The 19,669-nt window shown below is 46.4% G+C and overlaps 1 protein-coding gene across 1 annotated transcript in view; it reads right to left on the bottom strand.

The window, feature by feature from the left end:
* Positions 1-19,669, bottom strand: part of STARD9 (StAR related lipid transfer domain containing 9) — a 252,380-nt gene that overhangs the window by 124,547 nt on the left and 108,164 nt on the right. Inside the window, exons 5-11 of the mRNA XM_075330480.1 lie at positions 18,581-18,613; positions 17,054-17,115; positions 16,229-16,341; positions 11,739-11,808; positions 7,971-8,043; positions 2,607-2,674; positions 2,434-2,531 (exon numbers count right to left, since the gene is read on the bottom strand). Coding sequence (XP_075186595.1) covers positions 2,434-2,531; positions 2,607-2,674; positions 7,971-8,043; positions 11,739-11,808; positions 16,229-16,341; positions 17,054-17,115; positions 18,581-18,613 — 517 coding nt within the window. The remainder of the gene's footprint in view (positions 1-2,433; positions 2,532-2,606; positions 2,675-7,970; positions 8,044-11,738; positions 11,809-16,228; positions 16,342-17,053; positions 17,116-18,580; positions 18,614-19,669) is intronic.

Genomic DNA, 19,669 nt, shown 5'->3' with positions numbered 1-19,669 from the left:
GGGCTGTGTGTGGTATGGTAGCGTAGGTTCATTGAAGGGACTAGGACTGAGCTGCAACGTCTGCATGGTGAAAATGTAAAAGAAAAAAACAACACACTTAGATCTAATAGAAAAAAACATTCCATTCTCATAATTAGAGAGCAGAAGAAAAGTATAGCAAATATTCTGCGCATTATCTGTTCCATAGATATTCCGTTTTTTTATTATTAAAAGAAAAAGCCCCTGCTCATTGTGCTTTTAATAACCAATAGTACAATGGTAAAGTGAACATTGTACTATGTCTAATATCAGTGGGAAGTTGGGGTACTACTATGTCTAATATCAGTGAAGAGTTGGGGGACTACTATATTAGGCATTAATGACATATTACCAGGATGTCGCCCTGTAGAAAGAGTGTTCGTTGTTCAAAAATTGCCTACTAGTGCACAGAAGGAAACCAATTACCTAAGAAATAGCGGCTGACTTGGCCATTTGATGGTGAATGAGTCTGATTACTTAGTAATCCGCAGGCATCATATTGCTAGGTTATTCACATGCACACCACCATCTTAGTAAAGCCAAGGGTGAGATCCGATCTATGAGATGCCCTGTGCATATTGTCCCTTGATGAAGCACACATGAAAATGGATAGAGCAGGGCAGACTATAAGGGCAAGCCGTGGACTGCCCTTCTAAAGGCCCCGTTACACGCAACGACGTATCTAACGATATATCGCCGGGGTCACGGATTCCGTGACGCACATCCGGCATCGTTAGCAACATCGTTGCGTGACACCAACGAGCGGCCGTTAATGATGGAAAATACTGACCTTATCGTTGATCGTTGACACGTAGTTCATTTTAAAAAAATCGTTGATTGTTGAGGACGCAGGTTGTTTGTCGTTCCCAAGGCAGCACACATCGCTACGTGTGACATCTCGGGAACGACGAACTACAGCTTACCTGCGGCCGCCGGCAATGAGGAAGGAAGGAGGTGGGCGGGATGTTATGGTCGCTCATCTCTGCCCCTCCGCTTCTATTGGGTGGCCGCTTAGTGACGCCGCACGGACCGCCCCCTTAGAAAGGAGGCGGTTCGCCGGCCACAGCGACGTCGCTAGGCAGGTAAGTCCGTGTGACGGCTCCTAACGATATTTTGCGCCACGGGCAGCGATTTGCCCGTGACGCACAAACGACGGGGGCGGGTAAGCTCGCTAGCGATATTGCTGTGTGTAATGCCCCCTTAACGGTGGGAGCAATTGGGGCACTAGGGACATCTAAGTCTTTCACAGGGAATGGCAGTATTGAGAGAAAAATAACTGCACTGTACGAAAATCAAGACTGGGGATGTCTGTATCTTGGTGACCATCCATGAATTGGTGAGATTGTTCTTTACCTTTGATACTGAATGATACTGCGGCATGGTGGCTCAGTGGTTAGCACTGCAGTCTTGCAGCACTGGGTTCCTGGGTTAAAATCCCACCAAGGTCAACATCTGCAAGGAGTTTGTATGTTCTCCCCGTGTTTGTGTGGGTTTCCTCCAGGTTCTCCGGTTTCCTCCCACACTCCAAAGACATGTTAGGGACTTTAGATTGTGAGCCCCAATGGGGACAGTGTTGCCAATGTATGTAAAGCGCTGTGGAATTAATGGCGCTATATAAATGAATAAATAATATTATTACATTACGGCTACTATATGTGGGGATTTATACCCAATATGTCTGTGACCACTGTCATAGCTCACCAAAATTTATGTTGATATTTATGTAGCCAAGGGTGATGCTTTTTCACAAATGTATACTGATGTCCAGTAACGTCACCACCTTGTTCCCAGAACACTGTCAGGGAATGTGTTACAGAGGCCTAACATCTCATCTGCACTGTGTGTCTAAAGTTTGAATTTGAGCCATTACCCCCCCCTCCCGATTTTTGGAGGTGTAGGGAGGTATTCTGTTTCTCTCTTTTACTCCAGTGTTAAAATGTATTCTTAGCAATCAGTTTATTCTGGTTATAAATTGCTATAACAGCATCTAGAACTGAATGTCTTTTAAACTAGCCCTTTAAGCACTTCCACTTTTTTTTTTTATAAGAGCTAATAAAAGCTACGATTTATACTTTTTCCCTATGCTGATTATCTATTCCATACACATTAAACATATCAATACCAGAGGGTTCAACAGATGTTAGTTTAGTGTGTATGGGAGGTTAACAGAAGGTGGCAGGCACTGCTTGCTCAGCTCGTTTTGTATCTACAATAGACCTCAATTTTCGAGCACCAGACCCCTATAGTAGAACATACCCTTTTAGTGCAGGATGCACCAATCACACTGCTGTAAGATGTGTGAAAAAAAGTTATAACGATCATTGTACAATGATTCATTTCTTCACTACAGGGCAGGTGCAATCACAGATATCTTGTCAGTGTTTGCCTACTGCAGATTTCCCCACTGATGAATACCTAATGCAGAGATGACGATTCCCAGAGTCACCAAGGAGCGGTTGATGTTGGAGCCTTCAGTGAGACGGTCTTTGCAGTAATTGGGAGAAGCTCTTTCACTACAAGAAAAACAAGGATATAACCAACGCTTTCTAGAACATAAACCATCCTCAATGTGCCCGGGTCATACTCACCTGCCCGCCAAGTCCACCAGGTGGATTTTGCTGGCAATTTCTGATGGCAAGTTATCTTCTAACATCGCCTGTGGAGAAAAAGAAGAAGCGAGGAAAGATCACTGAAGATATGCTTACAAAGACTTCATTCCAGATGTCCGCTAAGGCTGGTTTCACACTACGTTTATTTAACATCCGTCCATAACGTTTTTTTAGCGGAAAAACGGATCCAGTGCAAATGCGTTTTCACTTCAATGCATTTGCAATGGACTCGCGTTAACATGCGTTCACCTGCGTTTGCGTGCGTTATAGTGAGGATCCAGCGACTTGCAGTTTTTTAACATCTTTCAAAAACGCTACTTGTAGCGTTTTTGAGCTGCGTCCAAATACTGCATGTCACCGGATCCTGACTAAACAGCATGCAAACGCAGGTGAACGCTGGCATGCTGATAGACAGGATCCTGCTTGCTCTACTGAGCATGCCCAGAACCAGTCTCGCGTGATCTGTCTCTCTCTCCTCCTCCCTCACCCTCTCTATCTCTGTCTTTCCCCCTTCCTCCCCTCCCTCTCTCTCCCACCTGAGAGCTGCGGACACTCGTAACCAAGGTAAATATCGGGTAACCACTTCTCTTAGTTACCCGATGTTTACGTTGGTTACGTGTGCAGGCAGCCCTGCTCCTAGCAGCTGCAGACACTCGTAACCAAGATAAATATCGGGTATCCAAGCCCGATGTTTACCTTGGTTACCAGCGTCTGCAGCTGTCAGAAGCCGGCTCCCAGTCTAGTTCCCCTCACTCCCGATCACATGACTCCAATGCCCGCCCCTAAACATCCAGTGACAGGATCCTGCAAAATAACAGATGCGTTTGCAGGATCCGCTTTTGCAGCAAAAAAACGTTCCTGACGCATGTTAAATAAACGTAGTGTGAAACCAGCCTAAGAGAACAAGAACATCATATATAGAGTTCTCCTGCTAATGGCCAGAGCAAAAGTCCTTCACAATGAGTAGTTCTTAAGGCCGCTTTACACGCAACGATCTTGTTAGTGATGTGACACACCCAGATCGTTGCTACGATTTGCCGAGATCGCTCATAGGTCATTTTGTAGCGGTCACACGTACACATGTCACAAACGACGCTACATCGTTCAGCGATAAATTGTTTGAACAAGCCGGTCGTGTGGGCACCATCACACAGCATTCCTCCCAACGATTCCGACAACGACAGAGGCGTATAATTGTCCATAGCATACACCCTGGCGTGACACCAATCACAGCGAAGGAGGCATGGAGCATTGCTCGTAACGACACGCCCGCATCGCTGATGACGAACGCACTAACGATGTTGTTCGTCGTTGGCAGGGTGTCAAACGTAGCAATTTGTCTGCTGCGTTTGAAACGACGAACAATATTTTGAAAATGAACGACGTTTGAACGATCAACAATTTTTACTAGTTTTACGATCTTTCGGAGTCGCTTGTAGGTGTCACACGCAACGAGGTCGCTAACGACGACGGAAGTGAGTCACGAAAACCGTGACCCCGACAACATATCATTAGATAAATCGTAGCGTGTAACGGGGCCTTTAATCTATTGTGGCCAAAACTGAACTAATCATCTTTCCTCCATCTCACCTACACTCTCCACCTGACCTATCTATTACAATAAATAACACCATGCTCTCGCCAGTACCCAAAGTTCGGTGCCTCGGAGTGACCTTTGACTCTGCCTTGTCCTTCATACCACATATCGAATCCCTCACCACTTCCTGCCGTCTTCAACTCAAAAATATTTCCAGAATCCGTCCTTTCCTCAATTCGCAATCTACTAAAATGCTAGTGCATGCCCTCATAATCTCCCGCCTCGACTAGTGTAACATCCTCCTCTTTTTGGCTCCATGCCAACACGCTCGCCCCTCTCCAGTCCATCCTTAATTCTGCTGCCCGACTGATCCACCTCTCTCCTCAATACCACCCCGCTTCTCCTCTCTACATGTCCCTCCACTGGCTCCCAATCTTCTACCGTATCCAATTCAAACTACTAACACTGAACTACAAAGCTGTGCATAATCTCTCTCCTCCGTATATCTCCGAACTAATCTCCCACTACACTCCAACACGTCACCTCCAGTCCTCCCAAGATCTCCTTCTCTCCTCCTCTCTCATTCGCTCCTCATGCAACCGACTCCAAGACTTCTCCCGAGCATCCCCAGTCTCCTGGAACTCGCTGCCTCAACACGTCAGACTATCCCCTACCCTTGCAATCTTCAAACGGAACCTGAAAACTCATCTGTTCAGAAATGCCTACAATCTACAATGAACTCACTGCCGCCCGACCACCGTGCGGAGCTGCCGCCCGACCACCGTGCGGAGCTGCCGCCCAATCTACACCCCACCTACTGTCTCCTCCCCATAATCCTATAGAACGTAAGCCCGCAAGGGCAGGGTCCTCTTCCTTCTGTACTAGTCTGTCTATTGTAACTTGTAGATGTACTCTGTATGTAACCCCCTTCTCATGTACAGCACCATGGAATCAATGGTGCTCTATAAATAAATAATAATAATAATCTGGTCAATGTACTACACACTCAGCCATTCAATTAACTGGCAGGCATACAATACTACACTTTCCCAGCAGTTTATTTATTTCACTATCACACCCATAAGAAGGAACCTGTATGGATTAAGACAATAGACACAAATTTGGCATCAGATACAAAGTACATTCAACTATACCAGGCAATCATAGTTTTACACTGGAAGGGGTTGTGTCATACAAGAGACCACTGACCAAAAAAAGCCCCTGTGCAAGAACAATTTATGGGCCCTTTGCAGTTTAAGAGTTCGTCACAATTAACATTTCGGTCTGTTTTGGAGGTGGATGTGACCCCCTTACCTCTTAGGTCCCTGTGCAGCCACACAGGTTGCATCAATTATATATCTACCCCTGTATGACACATTTATATCATATCCACAAAAGAATGCATAAATATCTGATCTAAGGGTCCAACTTCAGAGACACACTTGTCTATGTCCAGAACAGGGGTCCCTTGATTGTCCGTTCTGGCTGGCATCCGACCTGCCGCATTTTCTCAGCTGTATTCAAAACTATATAAACCCATAGCAATGAATGGAGAGAGCGCACATGAGAGGCAACGTCTCCGCTCACTAATGGTCAGACGCCAGCTGGTGCTTGGGATAGGTGGACTTCAGTTCTGGAGATATCTGCAGGTCCCAGAGTGGCTTATGACATAAATATCATTCGTGAATAACTTTTATCAAAATATCGATGGGTGCCACGGTGGTGCAGTGGTTAGCACTGTACTGTGGGCAGCACGATGGCTCAGTGGTTGGCTCTACAGTCTTGCAGCCCTAGCGGTCCTGGGTTCATTCCCACCAAGGACAACATCTGCAAGGAGTTTGTATGTTCTCCCCGTGTTTGTGTGGGTTTCCTCCGAATTCTCCGGTTTCCTCCCACACTCCAAAGACATACAGATGGGGAATTTAGATTGTGAGCTCCAATGGGGATAGTGTTGCTGATGTATGTAAAGCGCTGTGGAATATGTTAGCGCTATAGAAAAATAAAGATTATTATTATTATCCCAGAACATTTCTTAACAGAATAGAAGTAATCTCTCACCAGATCTATACTGCCCAATCTGAGAACAGTATAAAGGATTGATGAAAGACCCAGATTCCAGCGCTGTGGAACTTACAGGATGACTTGCAGTAGTTGTAGAAATTCACAGTTTATCTGATGGCGTGCAGGCTGATCAGTGTAGTCTGCACAATGTGGTGAGTGCGCTGAGTAGTCAGCTGTATCCTTCTGCTGCGGCTTCACGCACTGCTGATTGACCGCTTTCTTTCATAGCGCAGTATAGAAATAAAGTTGTAAATCAGAGGGGGAAGAGCCAACCACTCAGCTTTACGCTATCCAGTAAGTGACAAATCGCTGGAATTGAGGCATCCATCACTTCTGTAGGCTGCCCTCACACAGAGCAGTATAAACCTGTTGACATATTTCCTAAAATGGGAAGAGATGCTAGTTCTCTATGCTATGCAGTTACAGACATAGTGGGTAAGTCATTAAAGGGGTGGTCTAGGTTTGGCACAAAAGTCTGCAGTCACTCTGTGTAACTGCAGACTTATAAACTCTCACAGAGCGCACAGTGCGTGCTGTCACGATTCACAGGTGTTCATGTGACAACAGGTAAGCACTATGCATATTCCCAACCACACTCTGACTAGACAATGCTTGTGAATTGGGTGAGGCCGTGTATCTAGTCAAAGTGTGGCCAAAAGTATGCGAATCGCATGATCGCCCAGTCTCGCCGCCAGCACCAAAGAATCCTGGCAGCGCGTGGAGTGCACTGTGACAAGCAGCAAGATAGCGTGACTGCAGACTTTCGGATTAAGACTGGACAACTCCTTTAAAGAGGTTGGCCACTACTTTTATAATTATGGCATGTTTTTCGGATAGAATCAATGTCTGATCAACCGGGGTCCGACACCAAGCACCCCCACCCAGCAACTGTTCTCAGTGCGGGCTGTGGCAGCAGGCAGCCAGAAATTCTGTTTCCAGAGCTGCCCCATCTTCTGATAGTAACTGCATCGTATTGATTTGAATGGGAGACAGATGTGCAGTACCTGACTGTGGCCACTACCAGAAGTCGGGAGCAGCTCCGGAACTGAGCATTTCTAGCTGCCTGCTTCCACCTCCGGGACCGAGAAGAGCAGGGGGTGCCGGGTGTCAGACACCAGCCGATCAGACATTGATAATTCAGACAGACATTCTTATCTTAAGAATAGGTCATCAATGTTAAAGTAGTGGAGAACCACTTTAAAGGCCCCTTTACACACTGAGACTTTCTAGCGATCCCACCAGCGATCTCAACCTGGCCGGGATCGCTAAAAAGTCTCTGGTGAGCCGCTGGTGAGCTGTCAAACAGGCATACCTGGAAAACGCAGCGATACGGACCTGCAGAATGACCTAGCTAGTCATTGAGGACGTTGTAAAGCAGCTTTTTGAAAGGGAAGTCGCTAACGAAGTCTCTGTAAAGGCCCCACTGGAGACTTTTTAGCGATCATGCTGCACAGAGGGAAACAAAGGACCAAAGAATGGTCCTGAGAGATGTGTAGCGATCAGCAACTTCACAGCAGGGGCCAGGTCGCTGATGTGTTCACACACTGCAATGTCGCTGGGGAGGTCGCTATTACGTCACAAAACCGGTGACGTTACCGCAATGTCGTTTGCGATGTTGCAGTGTGTAAAGGGGCCTTAAGTCTGTGGTGAAAAGAAGAATGAAAATCTGAAGTGAAAACAACTTGCTATGTACAAAATCATCAAATTGTAATGATTCACAAGAATTGGGATTGTGCAGCAATTACCTGGGTGTACTGGATGGTAAAGATGGCATGAGAGCGGCTACTGGCATCATGGACATGGGTAGCTGCGGTTATTCTACAATGAGAAACAACATATTACAAGCCAGTTATTTTCTATAATAGCTGATAACAATTAACTGGGTCCCTAAGAACACGCAATATGCATTTACAATGTGTATATGCATAGGTAAAGCCTTATGCTGCTCCCCTATATCTTGTTATAGGCTTTTGTATGGTTTTAATTTGTAGAAATTGTGTTTGTCATTCGGAGTTCACCTTTGCACTCGCTGGGTGTCATGGCGGCGTTGGACTCTGTTCACACTGCAGAGTCCAACAAATAGCCTGGGATCACTTAGTTGCACAGCCTGTTATCGGCTGGTTATGGCTTCACTGCTCTCCAGTACAGCAGGAGTTAATTTCTGCTGGCTTGTGATCATCTGCTGGAAGCTCAGGCTGCTGATTACCATCCTCCGCTACCTTCACCCTTTATAAGGTTCTGGATTCTGGGGCTGAGTGCCAGATATAGCTTCTGCTTCCTCGGTTCCTGTGGTTATCCAGTTCTATGGTCATCTACAAGTTGCGGTTCTGGGTGGTGTGTGAGTTCTAAAACATCGAACATCAATACTAAGATAGAGTCCTCTAATCAATTATCAAATTTTTCATTACCTTAAAAACAATAATTTTATTGAAAATTTATGCCACAAACACAGTACACACAATTTTTATTTTATATATGTTGATATAAGAAGATAAGGTGGGAATTCATATACTCCCTACTCTTACCCTTCCTGAAATACGGGGGTCGGCGTCCTAAAAATACGTGGCGCCCCCGTTCCTCGACAACTAATCTCTGTGCTGACCCTCCTCTATCTATAAGTACACGATGCTCCTGTATAATAGTGGGCCATCTATGGACTAAAATACAGCAAAAAAACTTTTAATTATTGATACAGATATATTCTTCTAAAACTGGTAGTTGACTAAAACTAGGACCATCCCATTATCAAATGACAGAGAAGAACTGACGATAGTACTCTCTATGAGAGTGCATGTACCTTTTCTTGTGGGCTCCTGTTACCCACTATTATACAGGAGCACTGGGTACTTATAGATAGAGGAGGGTCAGCACAGAGATTAGTCGACGAGGAACGGGGGCGTCACGTATTTTTAGGACGCCGACCCCGTATTTGAGGAAGGGTAAGAGTAGGGAGTATATGAATTCCCACCTTATCTTCTTATATCAACATATATAAAATAAAAATTGTGTGTACTGTGTTTGTGGCATAAATGTTCAATAAAATTATTGTTTTTAAGGTAATGAAAGATTTGGTAATTGGTGTGTGAGTTCTCCAGTTGTGCATTTATTTTCTACTCCTTTTGTGTTACTTCCCAGTTCACATACTGTCCCTCCTTTGTGTTTGAGTGCCATGTGCACGAGTTTTTGATTACCCTTGTGTGTGCCTATTTGTGGGGGTTTCGTTTCTGGGTTTCCAGCCCACTCCCTAGGTTGGGGAGGAGTAGTATCAGGGTTCGGACAGGAGACAGGGTCACGCTGGGGGCTTGAACCTGGCTACCATCGAACCTACCTTCGAGATAAGGGACAGTGCAGGAGCCCCAGTCTAAAGGCCCTGTCACACACAGATAAATCTTTGGCAGATCTGTGGTTGCAGTGAAATCATGGACATATTGTTCCATTTGTACACAGCCACAAATCTTGCACTGATAGTCCACAATTTCACTGCAACCACAGATCTGCCACAGATTTATCTGTGTGTGTGACAGGGCCTTTAGGGTCAGCCTAGGACCCCTTGTTCCATCAGTACTAAAGGCCCCGTCACACTAAGCAACATCGCTAGCAACATCGCTGCTAACGAACAACTTTTGTGACGTTGCTAGCGATGTTGCTGTGTGTGACATTCAGCAACAACCTGGCCCCTGCTGTGAGGTCGTTGGTTGTTGCTGAATGTCCTGGGCCATTTTTTAGTTGTTGCTGTCCCGCTGTGAAGCACAGATCGCTGTGTGTGACAGCGAGACAGCAACAACTAAATGTGCAGGCAGCAGGAGCCGGCTTCTGCGGAGGCTGGTAACCAATGTAAACATCGGGTAACCAAGAAGCCCTGTCCTTGGTTACCCGATATTTACCTTTGTTACCAGCCTCCGCCGCTCTCACTGTCAGTGCCGGCTCCTGCTCTGTGCACATGTAGCTGCAGGACACATCGGGTTAATTAACCCGATGTGTCCTGTAGCTAGGAGAGCAGGGAGCCAGCGCTAAGCATTGTGCGCTGCTCCCTGCTCTGTGCACATTTAGCTGCAGCACACATCGGGTAATTAACCCGATGTGTGCTGTAACTAGGAGAGCAGGGAGCCAGCGCTAAGCAGTGCGCGCTGCTCCCTGCTCTGTGCACATTTAGCTGCAGTACACATCGGGTAATTAACCCAATGTGTGCTGTAGCTAGGAGAGCAGGGAGCCAGCGCTCAGTGTGCGCTGCTCCCTGCTCTCTGCACGTGTAGCTGCGTGCACTGGTAACCAAGGTAAATATCGGGTTGGTTACCCGATATTTACCTTAGTTACCAAGCGCAGCATCTTCCACGCGGCGCTGGGGGCTGGTCACTGGTTGCTGGTGAGCTCACCAGCAACTCGTGTAGCGACGCTCCAGCGATCCCTGCCAGGTCAGGTTGCTGGTGGGATCGCTGGAGCGTCGCAGTGTGACATCTCACCAGCAACCTCCTAGCAACTTACCAGCGATCCCTATCGTTGTTGGGATCGCTGGTAAGTTGCTTAGTGTGACGGGGCCTATAGCCCGTGACAGTATTGTTCATCCCCAGAAACCAATCAATGCATAATAAAACCAACAGCAACAGTAAAGGCCCCGTCACACTAAGCAACATCGCTAGCAACATCGCTGCTAATGAACAACTTTTGTGACGTTGCTAGCGATGTTACTGTGTGTGACATCCAGCAACAACCTGGCCCCTGCTGTGAGGTCGTTGGTTGTTGCTGAATGTCCTGGGCCATTTTTTATTGTTGCTGTCCCGCTGTGAAGCACAGATCGCTGTGTGTGACAGCGAGACAGCAACAACTAAATGTGCAGGCAGCAGGAGCCGGCTTCTGCGGAGGCTGGTAACCAATGTAAACATCGGGTAACCAAGAAGCCCTGTCCTTGGTTACCCGATATTTACCTTTGTTACCAGCCTCCGCCGCTCTCACTGTCAGTGCCGGCTCCTGCTCTGTGCACATGTAGCTGCAGCACACATCGGGTTAATTAACCCGATGTGTGCTGTAACTAGGAGAGCAAGGTGCCAGCGCTAAGCATTGTGCGCTGCTCCCTGCTCTGTGCACATGTAGCTGCAGGACACATCGGGTAATTAACCCGATGTGTGCTGTAACTAGGAGAGCAGGGAGCCAGCGCTCAGTGTGCGCTGCTCCCTGCTCTCTGCACGTGTAGCTCCGTGCGGTGGTAACCAAGGTAAATATCGGGTTGGTTACCCGATATTTACCTTAGTTACCAAGCGCAGCATCTTCCACGCGGCGCTGGGGGCTTGTCACTGGTTGCTGGTGAGCTCACCAGCAACTTGTGTAGCGACGCTCCAGCGATCCCTGCCAGGTCAGGTTGCTGGTGGGATCGCTGGAGCGTCGCAGTGTGACATCTCACCAGCAACCTCCTAGCAACTTACCAGCGATCCCTATCGTTGTTGGGATCGCTGGTAAGTTGCTTAGTGTGACTGGACCTTAAGATAAAAAAAAAATAAACATTGACCTGGAGACATTACCTGTTCTCCATTCCTTGCTCTAGGAGAGCCACAACTTGTTCATAATCAGTGACTACATGCTGTGACAACCCTATAACATTAAAAGACATCAAAGCAGATTAATTAGTGTGAAAACCAGAACCAGATACAGAAATAAGCAATAATAATACATTGTAAAATCTTTCTCAGGACACAAGTGATTCTTCAGTCAATGTGGTAAGAACAGTTGAAGGAATGATGACTACGTGCACACGGTGAGTATTTACAGCATATTTTTCTGCAGAAGAAGGATTTGTAAAATAGGCAAGTTTTGGAACCGTTTTTAAGTGCGTTTTTTTCCCCATATGTTGGAATGGGTGAAATACACTGAAAAACATTGAAGAAACGAACATGCTGCAGATTGGGGAAAAAAACACTTTGATTGTTCAAATCTGCAAGGGAAAAATGAGCAGCGTCTGTTTGAGATTGCAGAAATGTCATTCACTTTGCTGAAAATGTAAAATCGCGTTTTATTTTCCCACAAGCCCTAAAAGGGTAGATATCTTCTTTATAAAACAAACATATGTGAAGCAGTAATACTATATAACAAGGGCATAACTAGAGTTCTGCTATTTCAAAAAGTTTGGGATATTCACTAGGGGGCAGCATTGCATCATAATGAGGCCAATAACGGTCTTCACCGTGCGGACCGCAGCCCTGAATATAGATATCCAGTTACTTTATATAGGGTGGAAATATATAGTCCCACATATGTTGTTTCATTGCTCTCTGCATGTATGGTGCCAATGCTAGGGGCGGCCTTGAACTACCAGTCACATAAAAAGGAGAGAAAAAATTTACTTTTTACGGTGTGATAATTTGCCTGATATTTGGGGTCCGTGCGCCCCTTGAGCCCTGGAACTAGCCATAATACAGAGCATCATCAATTGGGCCAAAGATTAGTATCTGCTTGCATACAACAGCATCATCCAAGGGTTGTGGCACCAGGGGCTGCAATCACAATTAGGACTATAGCAAACTAGTACCAGCGGAAATCGGTGAAGATGTCATCTACATCAGTGTGCTAAGTCCCAGCACACGCAATTTGCCCTGATGGGCATCACAGCATTTTGTATCTTTTTCAGCCATCAACAATGTCCTTCTCTGAATTTTCAGTTTGGTTTCGGAGACCCATGATGCTTTCTACTTAACTGATTGGAAACCCTCATGCCTCGAGGAGACGTCCTCCACAATCGCTGCTATTCATCTAACGGCTTACCACACTGTCATGTGCTGAATATCACAATTTTCCCATAAAGACAAACTGTATTGTTTTTACTAACTGAATTTAAAAACTGTACAGAGGCGACAATTTCAGGCTGTTTCGGTAACTAAAGAAAAAAAGGGGTAAGACCCTCCCAAGCCGTAGATTTACTAACACTGCTATACATGAAAGTGGAACTGTGCAGCCTGGCAACTGTTTACGGACACCCCAACTTACCCCAAATAGATGATGTGTGGAGAGTCAAGGGTCAGAAAGTTGCAATATCAAAGACTAATACTTTAGTTTTCAGGAGAAATAAGGGCTGTCGGATGTGTCTGGCAGCAACTTTTTCCTTTCTCCCCATTGAAAATATATGAACCTGGGCCAAGGCGAACGATCCAGTGTATAGGAGAGTCAGGAGAGATTGCCGAGCCAACGTTCTTCCAACAGCTAGCTCATAAAATCTAAAATAGCTTTTTGTCATATGTAGTAATTAATATGACAATAAAAAGGGCTTGTTATGAAGGGTATAAAGATAAATACATGGTGGAAATTTTGGGTGACTGGGGAAGCCATCAGCTTCCCTATATGTGGGCTGTGTGGCATATGTGATTTGGTCTACCGACGGCTGTTCCCTTCCTAACATGCTTTGCACATATGTTCTCTTCCCCATTATATTTGGAACATACGGCCCCTTCCCCATCATACCTTGCACATATGGCCCTTACTCCATCATACCTTACACATATGGCCCCTTTCTCCATCATACCTTACACACAGTGCTTTTTTTGCGGTGGTACGCGCTGGTACGGCGTACCGGAAAATCTGAAGAGTGCTGAGGATAAGTACCTCTGGCTCTGTCCACAAGGCTAATTTGTAAATTTGCTATATCATCAGCCATTGGCTGGAGCAGGGTGACCCTGTGTCTCCCCCCCCTCCGATCTGATTGGAGCTAGCATCCATGTGACGCTATCCCTCCAATCAGATGTGGAGGGGCGGTGGGTGCCCGCCCTCTTCAAGATGTTCATGGACGCTGAAGATCGATGTTACAGCCGGTCACCCCGATCTGCTGCCATCCGGTAAGGTATTTGCTCCCCTCTGCTGTCTTCCACTCCACACCCCGACCTCCGTTGCCCCCCGTCGTCCGATTCAACCTCCCCCACCGACCTCCGCTCCCTCCCACCTGCCCTGTAATCACTGTGCTGAACCTGCCGCCGGCGATCAGGTCCCCCAGTACTCGCCCCCCCGTCCCATCACCCAGTGCTCACCCCCCCCTGCTTCCGCCTGCTACCACTGGCGCCATGTACGCTCCCAGCTGCTAAGCGGAAACACTAGAGAAAAAAAATCTCACGCTTACCGGTCTGCAGCCTCCCAGGACACGTCTGATCGGCTTCAGGACCTGCCGGTAATCAGCTGATGCAGTCACGCTATGGCATCAGCTGACAGTCTAAGTCCAGCGGTGGGGCCGACTTTTTACTGCCCAGCTGGTTTAAGCGATCAGGTGATGCTCTGAGGTGACTGCAGCAGCTGATTACCGGCGGCTCCTGGAGCGATCAGTCGTGTCCCGGGAGTTTGCAGACAGGTGAGTAGTTGTTTTTTTTTGCACTGATGCATCAGCTGATTTTCTAAACGGCTTTTATACAATCAGCTTATGTGTGATGTGATTCATGTCCTTTAACCTGACATCATCTGATCGCTTTGCCTTCCAGCAAACCGATCAAATGATATTGGATCCGGATTGGATGGCGCGGGATCCTTGACCCAGAATTACTGCGGAGGGGGGTTCTTTATTTCAATAAAGATGGAGTCACTAATTGTGTTGTGTTTTATTTCTAATAAAAATATTTTCTCTGTCTTGTGTTTTTTTTTATCTTTACAAGAAATTCATGGTGGCCATGTCTAATATTGGCGTGACACCATGAATTTCGGGTTTAGGGCCAGTTGATAACATACAGCTGGCCCTAAACCCTTATTACCCAGCGAGCCACCCGTCACCAGAACCGCTGTAAGAGTTGGATACAGCACCAGAATATAGTGCTTCTATGAAAGCGCCATTTTCTGGGGAGGCTGCGGACTGCAATTCGCCGCAGGGGTGCCCAGAAAGCTTGGGCACTCTGCGCTGAGGATTCCAATCCCCAGCTGCCTAGTTGTACCTGGCTGGACACAAAATTTGTGCGAAGCCCACGTCATTTTTTTTTCTTAAATTATTTCATGAAATTCATGAAATAATTAAAATAAGGGCTTCCCTATATTTTTGGTTCTCAGCCGGGTACAAAGAGGCAGCTGGGGGTTGGGGGCAGCCCGTACCTGCCTGCTGTACCTGGCTAGCATACAAAAATATGGCAAAGCCCACGTCATTTTTTATTTTTTTTTTTTACATTTTACGTTTTTGGGCAAAAAACTCCTGCATACAGTCTTGGCTGAAGGATGCTGAGCCTTGTAGTTCGGCAGCTGCTGTCTGCTCTCCTGCATACACTAGTGGATGGAGTATGCTGAGCCTTGTAGTTCTGCTCCCCCTGCCTCTCTCTCCTGCATACACTAGTGGATGGAGTATGCTGAGCCTTGTAGTTCTGCTCCCCCTGCCTCTCCTGCATACACTAGTGGATGGAGTATGCTGAGCCTTGCAGTTCTGCACCCCCTGCCTCTCTCTCCAGCATACAGTACCGTAAATAGTATGTAGTAAACCGTGCACAGGATCTCCCCGCAGCACGACAGCAACGACAGCACCCCCTCCCACTCCTCAAACTCGGCCCGGCTGACAGATCCTCCCCACCCCCCCTCCTCAATCTTGGCCGCCGGCGCCTAACAGCACCCCCCACACACACTCCTCGTCTTAGAGATGCGTACCAGCAAATATTTTTTTACAAAAAAAGCACTGGTTACACATATGGCACTTACTCCATCATACCTTACACATATGGCCCCTTCTCCATCATACTTGGAACATATGGCCCCTTCCCCATTATACCTTGTACATAAAGCCCCTTCTCCATCATACTTTGAACACATGGCCCCTTCCCCATGATATCTTGTACATATGGCCCTTACTCCATCTTACCTTGCACATACGGCCTCTTCCCCATCATACCTTGCACATATGGCTTCTTCCCCATCATACCTTGCACATATGGCCTCTTCCCCATCATACCTTGCACATATGGCCCCTTCCCCATAATACCTTGCACATATGGCCTCTTCCCCATCATACCTTGCAGATATGGCCCCTTCCCCATCATACCTTGCACATTTGGCCCATTCCCCTTCATACCTTGCACATATGGCCCCTTCTCTGGGTGTTCACGGACCCGCAGTGTATAAGGTTTCTTTTGCTCAGATTGATGCAGTAAATCCCGGACACGTTCATTATAAATTTCTAGAAAACTTAAGCAAAAAAGTTTTAAAATGATTACTACATACCAACCTTAGATGATAATTGTGTTAGGTCTTTATTTAATCCATTGAGAAAAACAAAGTACTGTATAATTTTTTTTTAGCAAAGTAAATAGTAAAGCTGCTCTCTATTATGACACTTAAAAGGAATTTGTCAGGAGAATTTTACTATTTAATCTGAGGACAGCATAGTGTAAGGGTTAAAACGCTGAATTTAGTGATGTGTCACTTATTAAGCTGTGCCATGTTGTTTACTTACAATGAAGCTTTTATCACCAGGAGATTATCACTGACAGGACTGTAGTGCACTGAACCCTGGTCCAACCAACCCCTGCTCCTCTGATAAGCAGCTCACTGTAAATATACAATGTACACAGGGAGCTGTGGTGTGGGCGGGGTTAGCCTTGTGAGCTCTGCTATGTGCTGCATCTAAGAACTCGGATTCTGTCACAAATGCTGCACTCAGTAAATTACTGGATTCATCAATGGATTCAGGGTCTCTTCCTATATTATGTTGCTCTCAGAAAATTTGTTGACATCCAGTCTCAAGTGTATACTAATATATATATTATATATACACACACTCACTCATATATATATTATCCGGTGTATATGCCCTACCTGTCTTAGGTCTTTTGCATTTCTATCACACCAAGAAAGCACCAATATTTTGGAAAAACTTTCTTCATTGAGTATGACTCACCTCACTTCAATCCGGCTTGAGGATGGAGAGCCTGGAGAGCCGTCATTATAACTGAACAGACCCTGCAACAGTGGATTGGAAAACATGACCATAATGTACACATATGTAAGTCAAATTATATTTAAAGAGGTCCTGTCACCGGTCCAAAATGACCAGTATTTGCTCTTATTTTACTCACGGTGCTTCCCTGCTTATGGTTTTTTAAAAATCTGACAAATGGTTCCAGAGATATGGGCATTTATATTTAGTAAAGCTGAGTGGAGGATACCGGCATTAGCATTAATTATCATGGCCTACACTAAGTGGGTGTAGTACACTTGGTAATTATGAATAGCAGCCCAAATACGCACCCCTGGGACTCCTGTGAGCCTCGCCCCTGGGACTCCTGTGAGCCGCGCCCCCAGGGAAATCCTGTGGGACGCACCTCCAGGGAAATCCTGTGAGCCACGCCCCCTAGAATTGTGTGAGCCGCACCCCCAGCGAAATCCTGGGAGCCACTCCCCCGGGATATCCTGTGAGCCGCACCCCCGGGGGAATCCTGTGAGCCGCGCCACCGGGGGAATCCTGTGAGCCGCGCCACCGGGGGAATCCTGTGAGCCGCGCCACCGGGGGAATCCTGTGAGCCACGCCCCCGGGGGAATCCTGTGAGCCGCGCCACCGGGGGAATCCTGTGAGCCACGCCACCGGGTGAATCCTGTGAGCCACGCCACCGGGGGAATCCTGTGAGCCGCACCCCCAGCGAAATCCTGGGAGCCATTTCCCCAGGATATCCTGGGAGCCGCGCCCCCGGGGGAATCCTGGGAGCCGCGCCCCCGGGGGAATCCTGGGAGCCGCGCCCCCAGGGGAATCTGGTCAGCCGCGCCCCCGGGGGAATCCTGAGAGCCGCGCCCCCATGGGTGAATCCCGTGAGCCGTGCCCCCGGGGGAATCCCGTGAGCCGCGTCCCCGGGGGAATCCTGTCAGCCGCGCCCCCGGGGGGGAATCGTGTGAGCCGCGCCCCCGGGGGAATCCTGTGAGACACGCCCCCTTGCTTAAATGCATAAAAATTAGCAGCAAATAATAATCACCATATCTCCGGAACCGTATGGGGGTTAAAATAAATAAATAATAATAAATAATAATAATGTGGAGCAGCAGATGTAATATAAGTGCAAAAACTGCCCACTTTTGAGCTGGTGACAGATCCTCTTTGTTGTACAGTATAAAGTATGCAAAAATACCATGACTTTCAGTTGAATTCCTTTGGGTGTTGTCTATTGTATTTACCTATATTTATTGCATATTTACCGTTATGTAGTGGATTGTGTGCCTGCATTAATAATATGTTTACGCATGCTTGAACTCTGTGTGTGCCTGTATTTTATTATATGAATATCTATGCCTGTGTTTACCCCATTGCATGCACATCCCTGCGCGTACTGTACAATTATATTTACTATATGTGAATTTACTATTATTTGGAATTCCTGCCTGTATTTACTAAATATATGAGATGTACTCTATTTTTTAAAATGCAGAATGTACTTACCTCACATATGCGTGGAGTCAGTCCAATTGATGCCTATATAGACAACATAAAATGAAAAAATAAAAAAAAAGTTTAACAGTAAAAAAAGTAATAAAACAAAATCATACGCCTGATGAAATCACACAACATACTTGCAAAAATCATTAGAAACTAATCCATATTGGGTGTAAAGGACAAAGCATTTATTTTTTTTGTTCTATTGTTACATTTCAAAAGTTAACATTTTTTTTTCTGTAAATGAATGAAGATATGATTTTATAGGCCATTATTTTAAATAAAAAAAAAAATAAAAGTTAATATAAAGATACACAATGGTAAATTAGCAGGGACTAGAGTGGATTCTGAGGCATCAGTATTGTCTTCACATTCCAAATCACAAGAATAGTTCCAAGCTCCAGGAATAGAAAAAACTGAGCATTTTTGTCAGGCATGGACTTGGGGGAAGGTCCGGCATGGGGGAAGACAAAGAACAAACTGGTTTCACCGCAACAAACAAGGGGTACACCGGGGACACTTTAACAATGGTGGGCCCTGGTGCTAGGGAAGGGGATGATGGGACACCTCCTGCTCTCACCATTAGCTGTACCCTACTCTCACAGCCTATACAGGTTCCACATCTGTCGCCGAGCAGGATACCTGAGGCCCTGGGAGACTCTGTAATAACCCTGGCTAGTGAGCTGGCAGGTGAGGATCACTAGTACCTCCACTGCACTAATACAACAAGAAGGGAAAGTATGAGAGAGGAAATAAAGGATAAAGCCCAACTTTATGGCTGCAGTCACACACCGCTACACTGCAACAAGGGCTCCAGCAGCTCCTTCCACCTCGAGACCTAGCTTCAGAAAGAATCAGAATACCTCTACTGGGAGATGTGACCATATAATGGGGAAGGGAGTGGTCACTGGAAGCACCTGAGGCTAGGAGTCAAAAGCTGCTGGAAAGCAAAACTAATATTAACCCTTTCAGCATCAAAGGAAAGGGAATAACGTTTAATGTAAGGAGTCTCAGATGGCAAGATGAACGTGCCAATTTTGCTCCATAATCTTTACAAATGAAATGCAAGCCAATAGGCCTCATATAAACCTGTAA

The sequence above is a fragment of the Anomaloglossus baeobatrachus genome, chromosome 12 (assembly GCF_048569485.1).
Source record: "Anomaloglossus baeobatrachus isolate aAnoBae1 chromosome 12, aAnoBae1.hap1, whole genome shotgun sequence".
Lineage (NCBI taxonomy): Eukaryota > Metazoa > Chordata > Amphibia > Anura > Aromobatidae > Anomaloglossus > Anomaloglossus baeobatrachus.
Note: the sequence above shows the minus strand (reverse complement) of the source record. Positions and strands in the feature narration are given on the sequence as shown.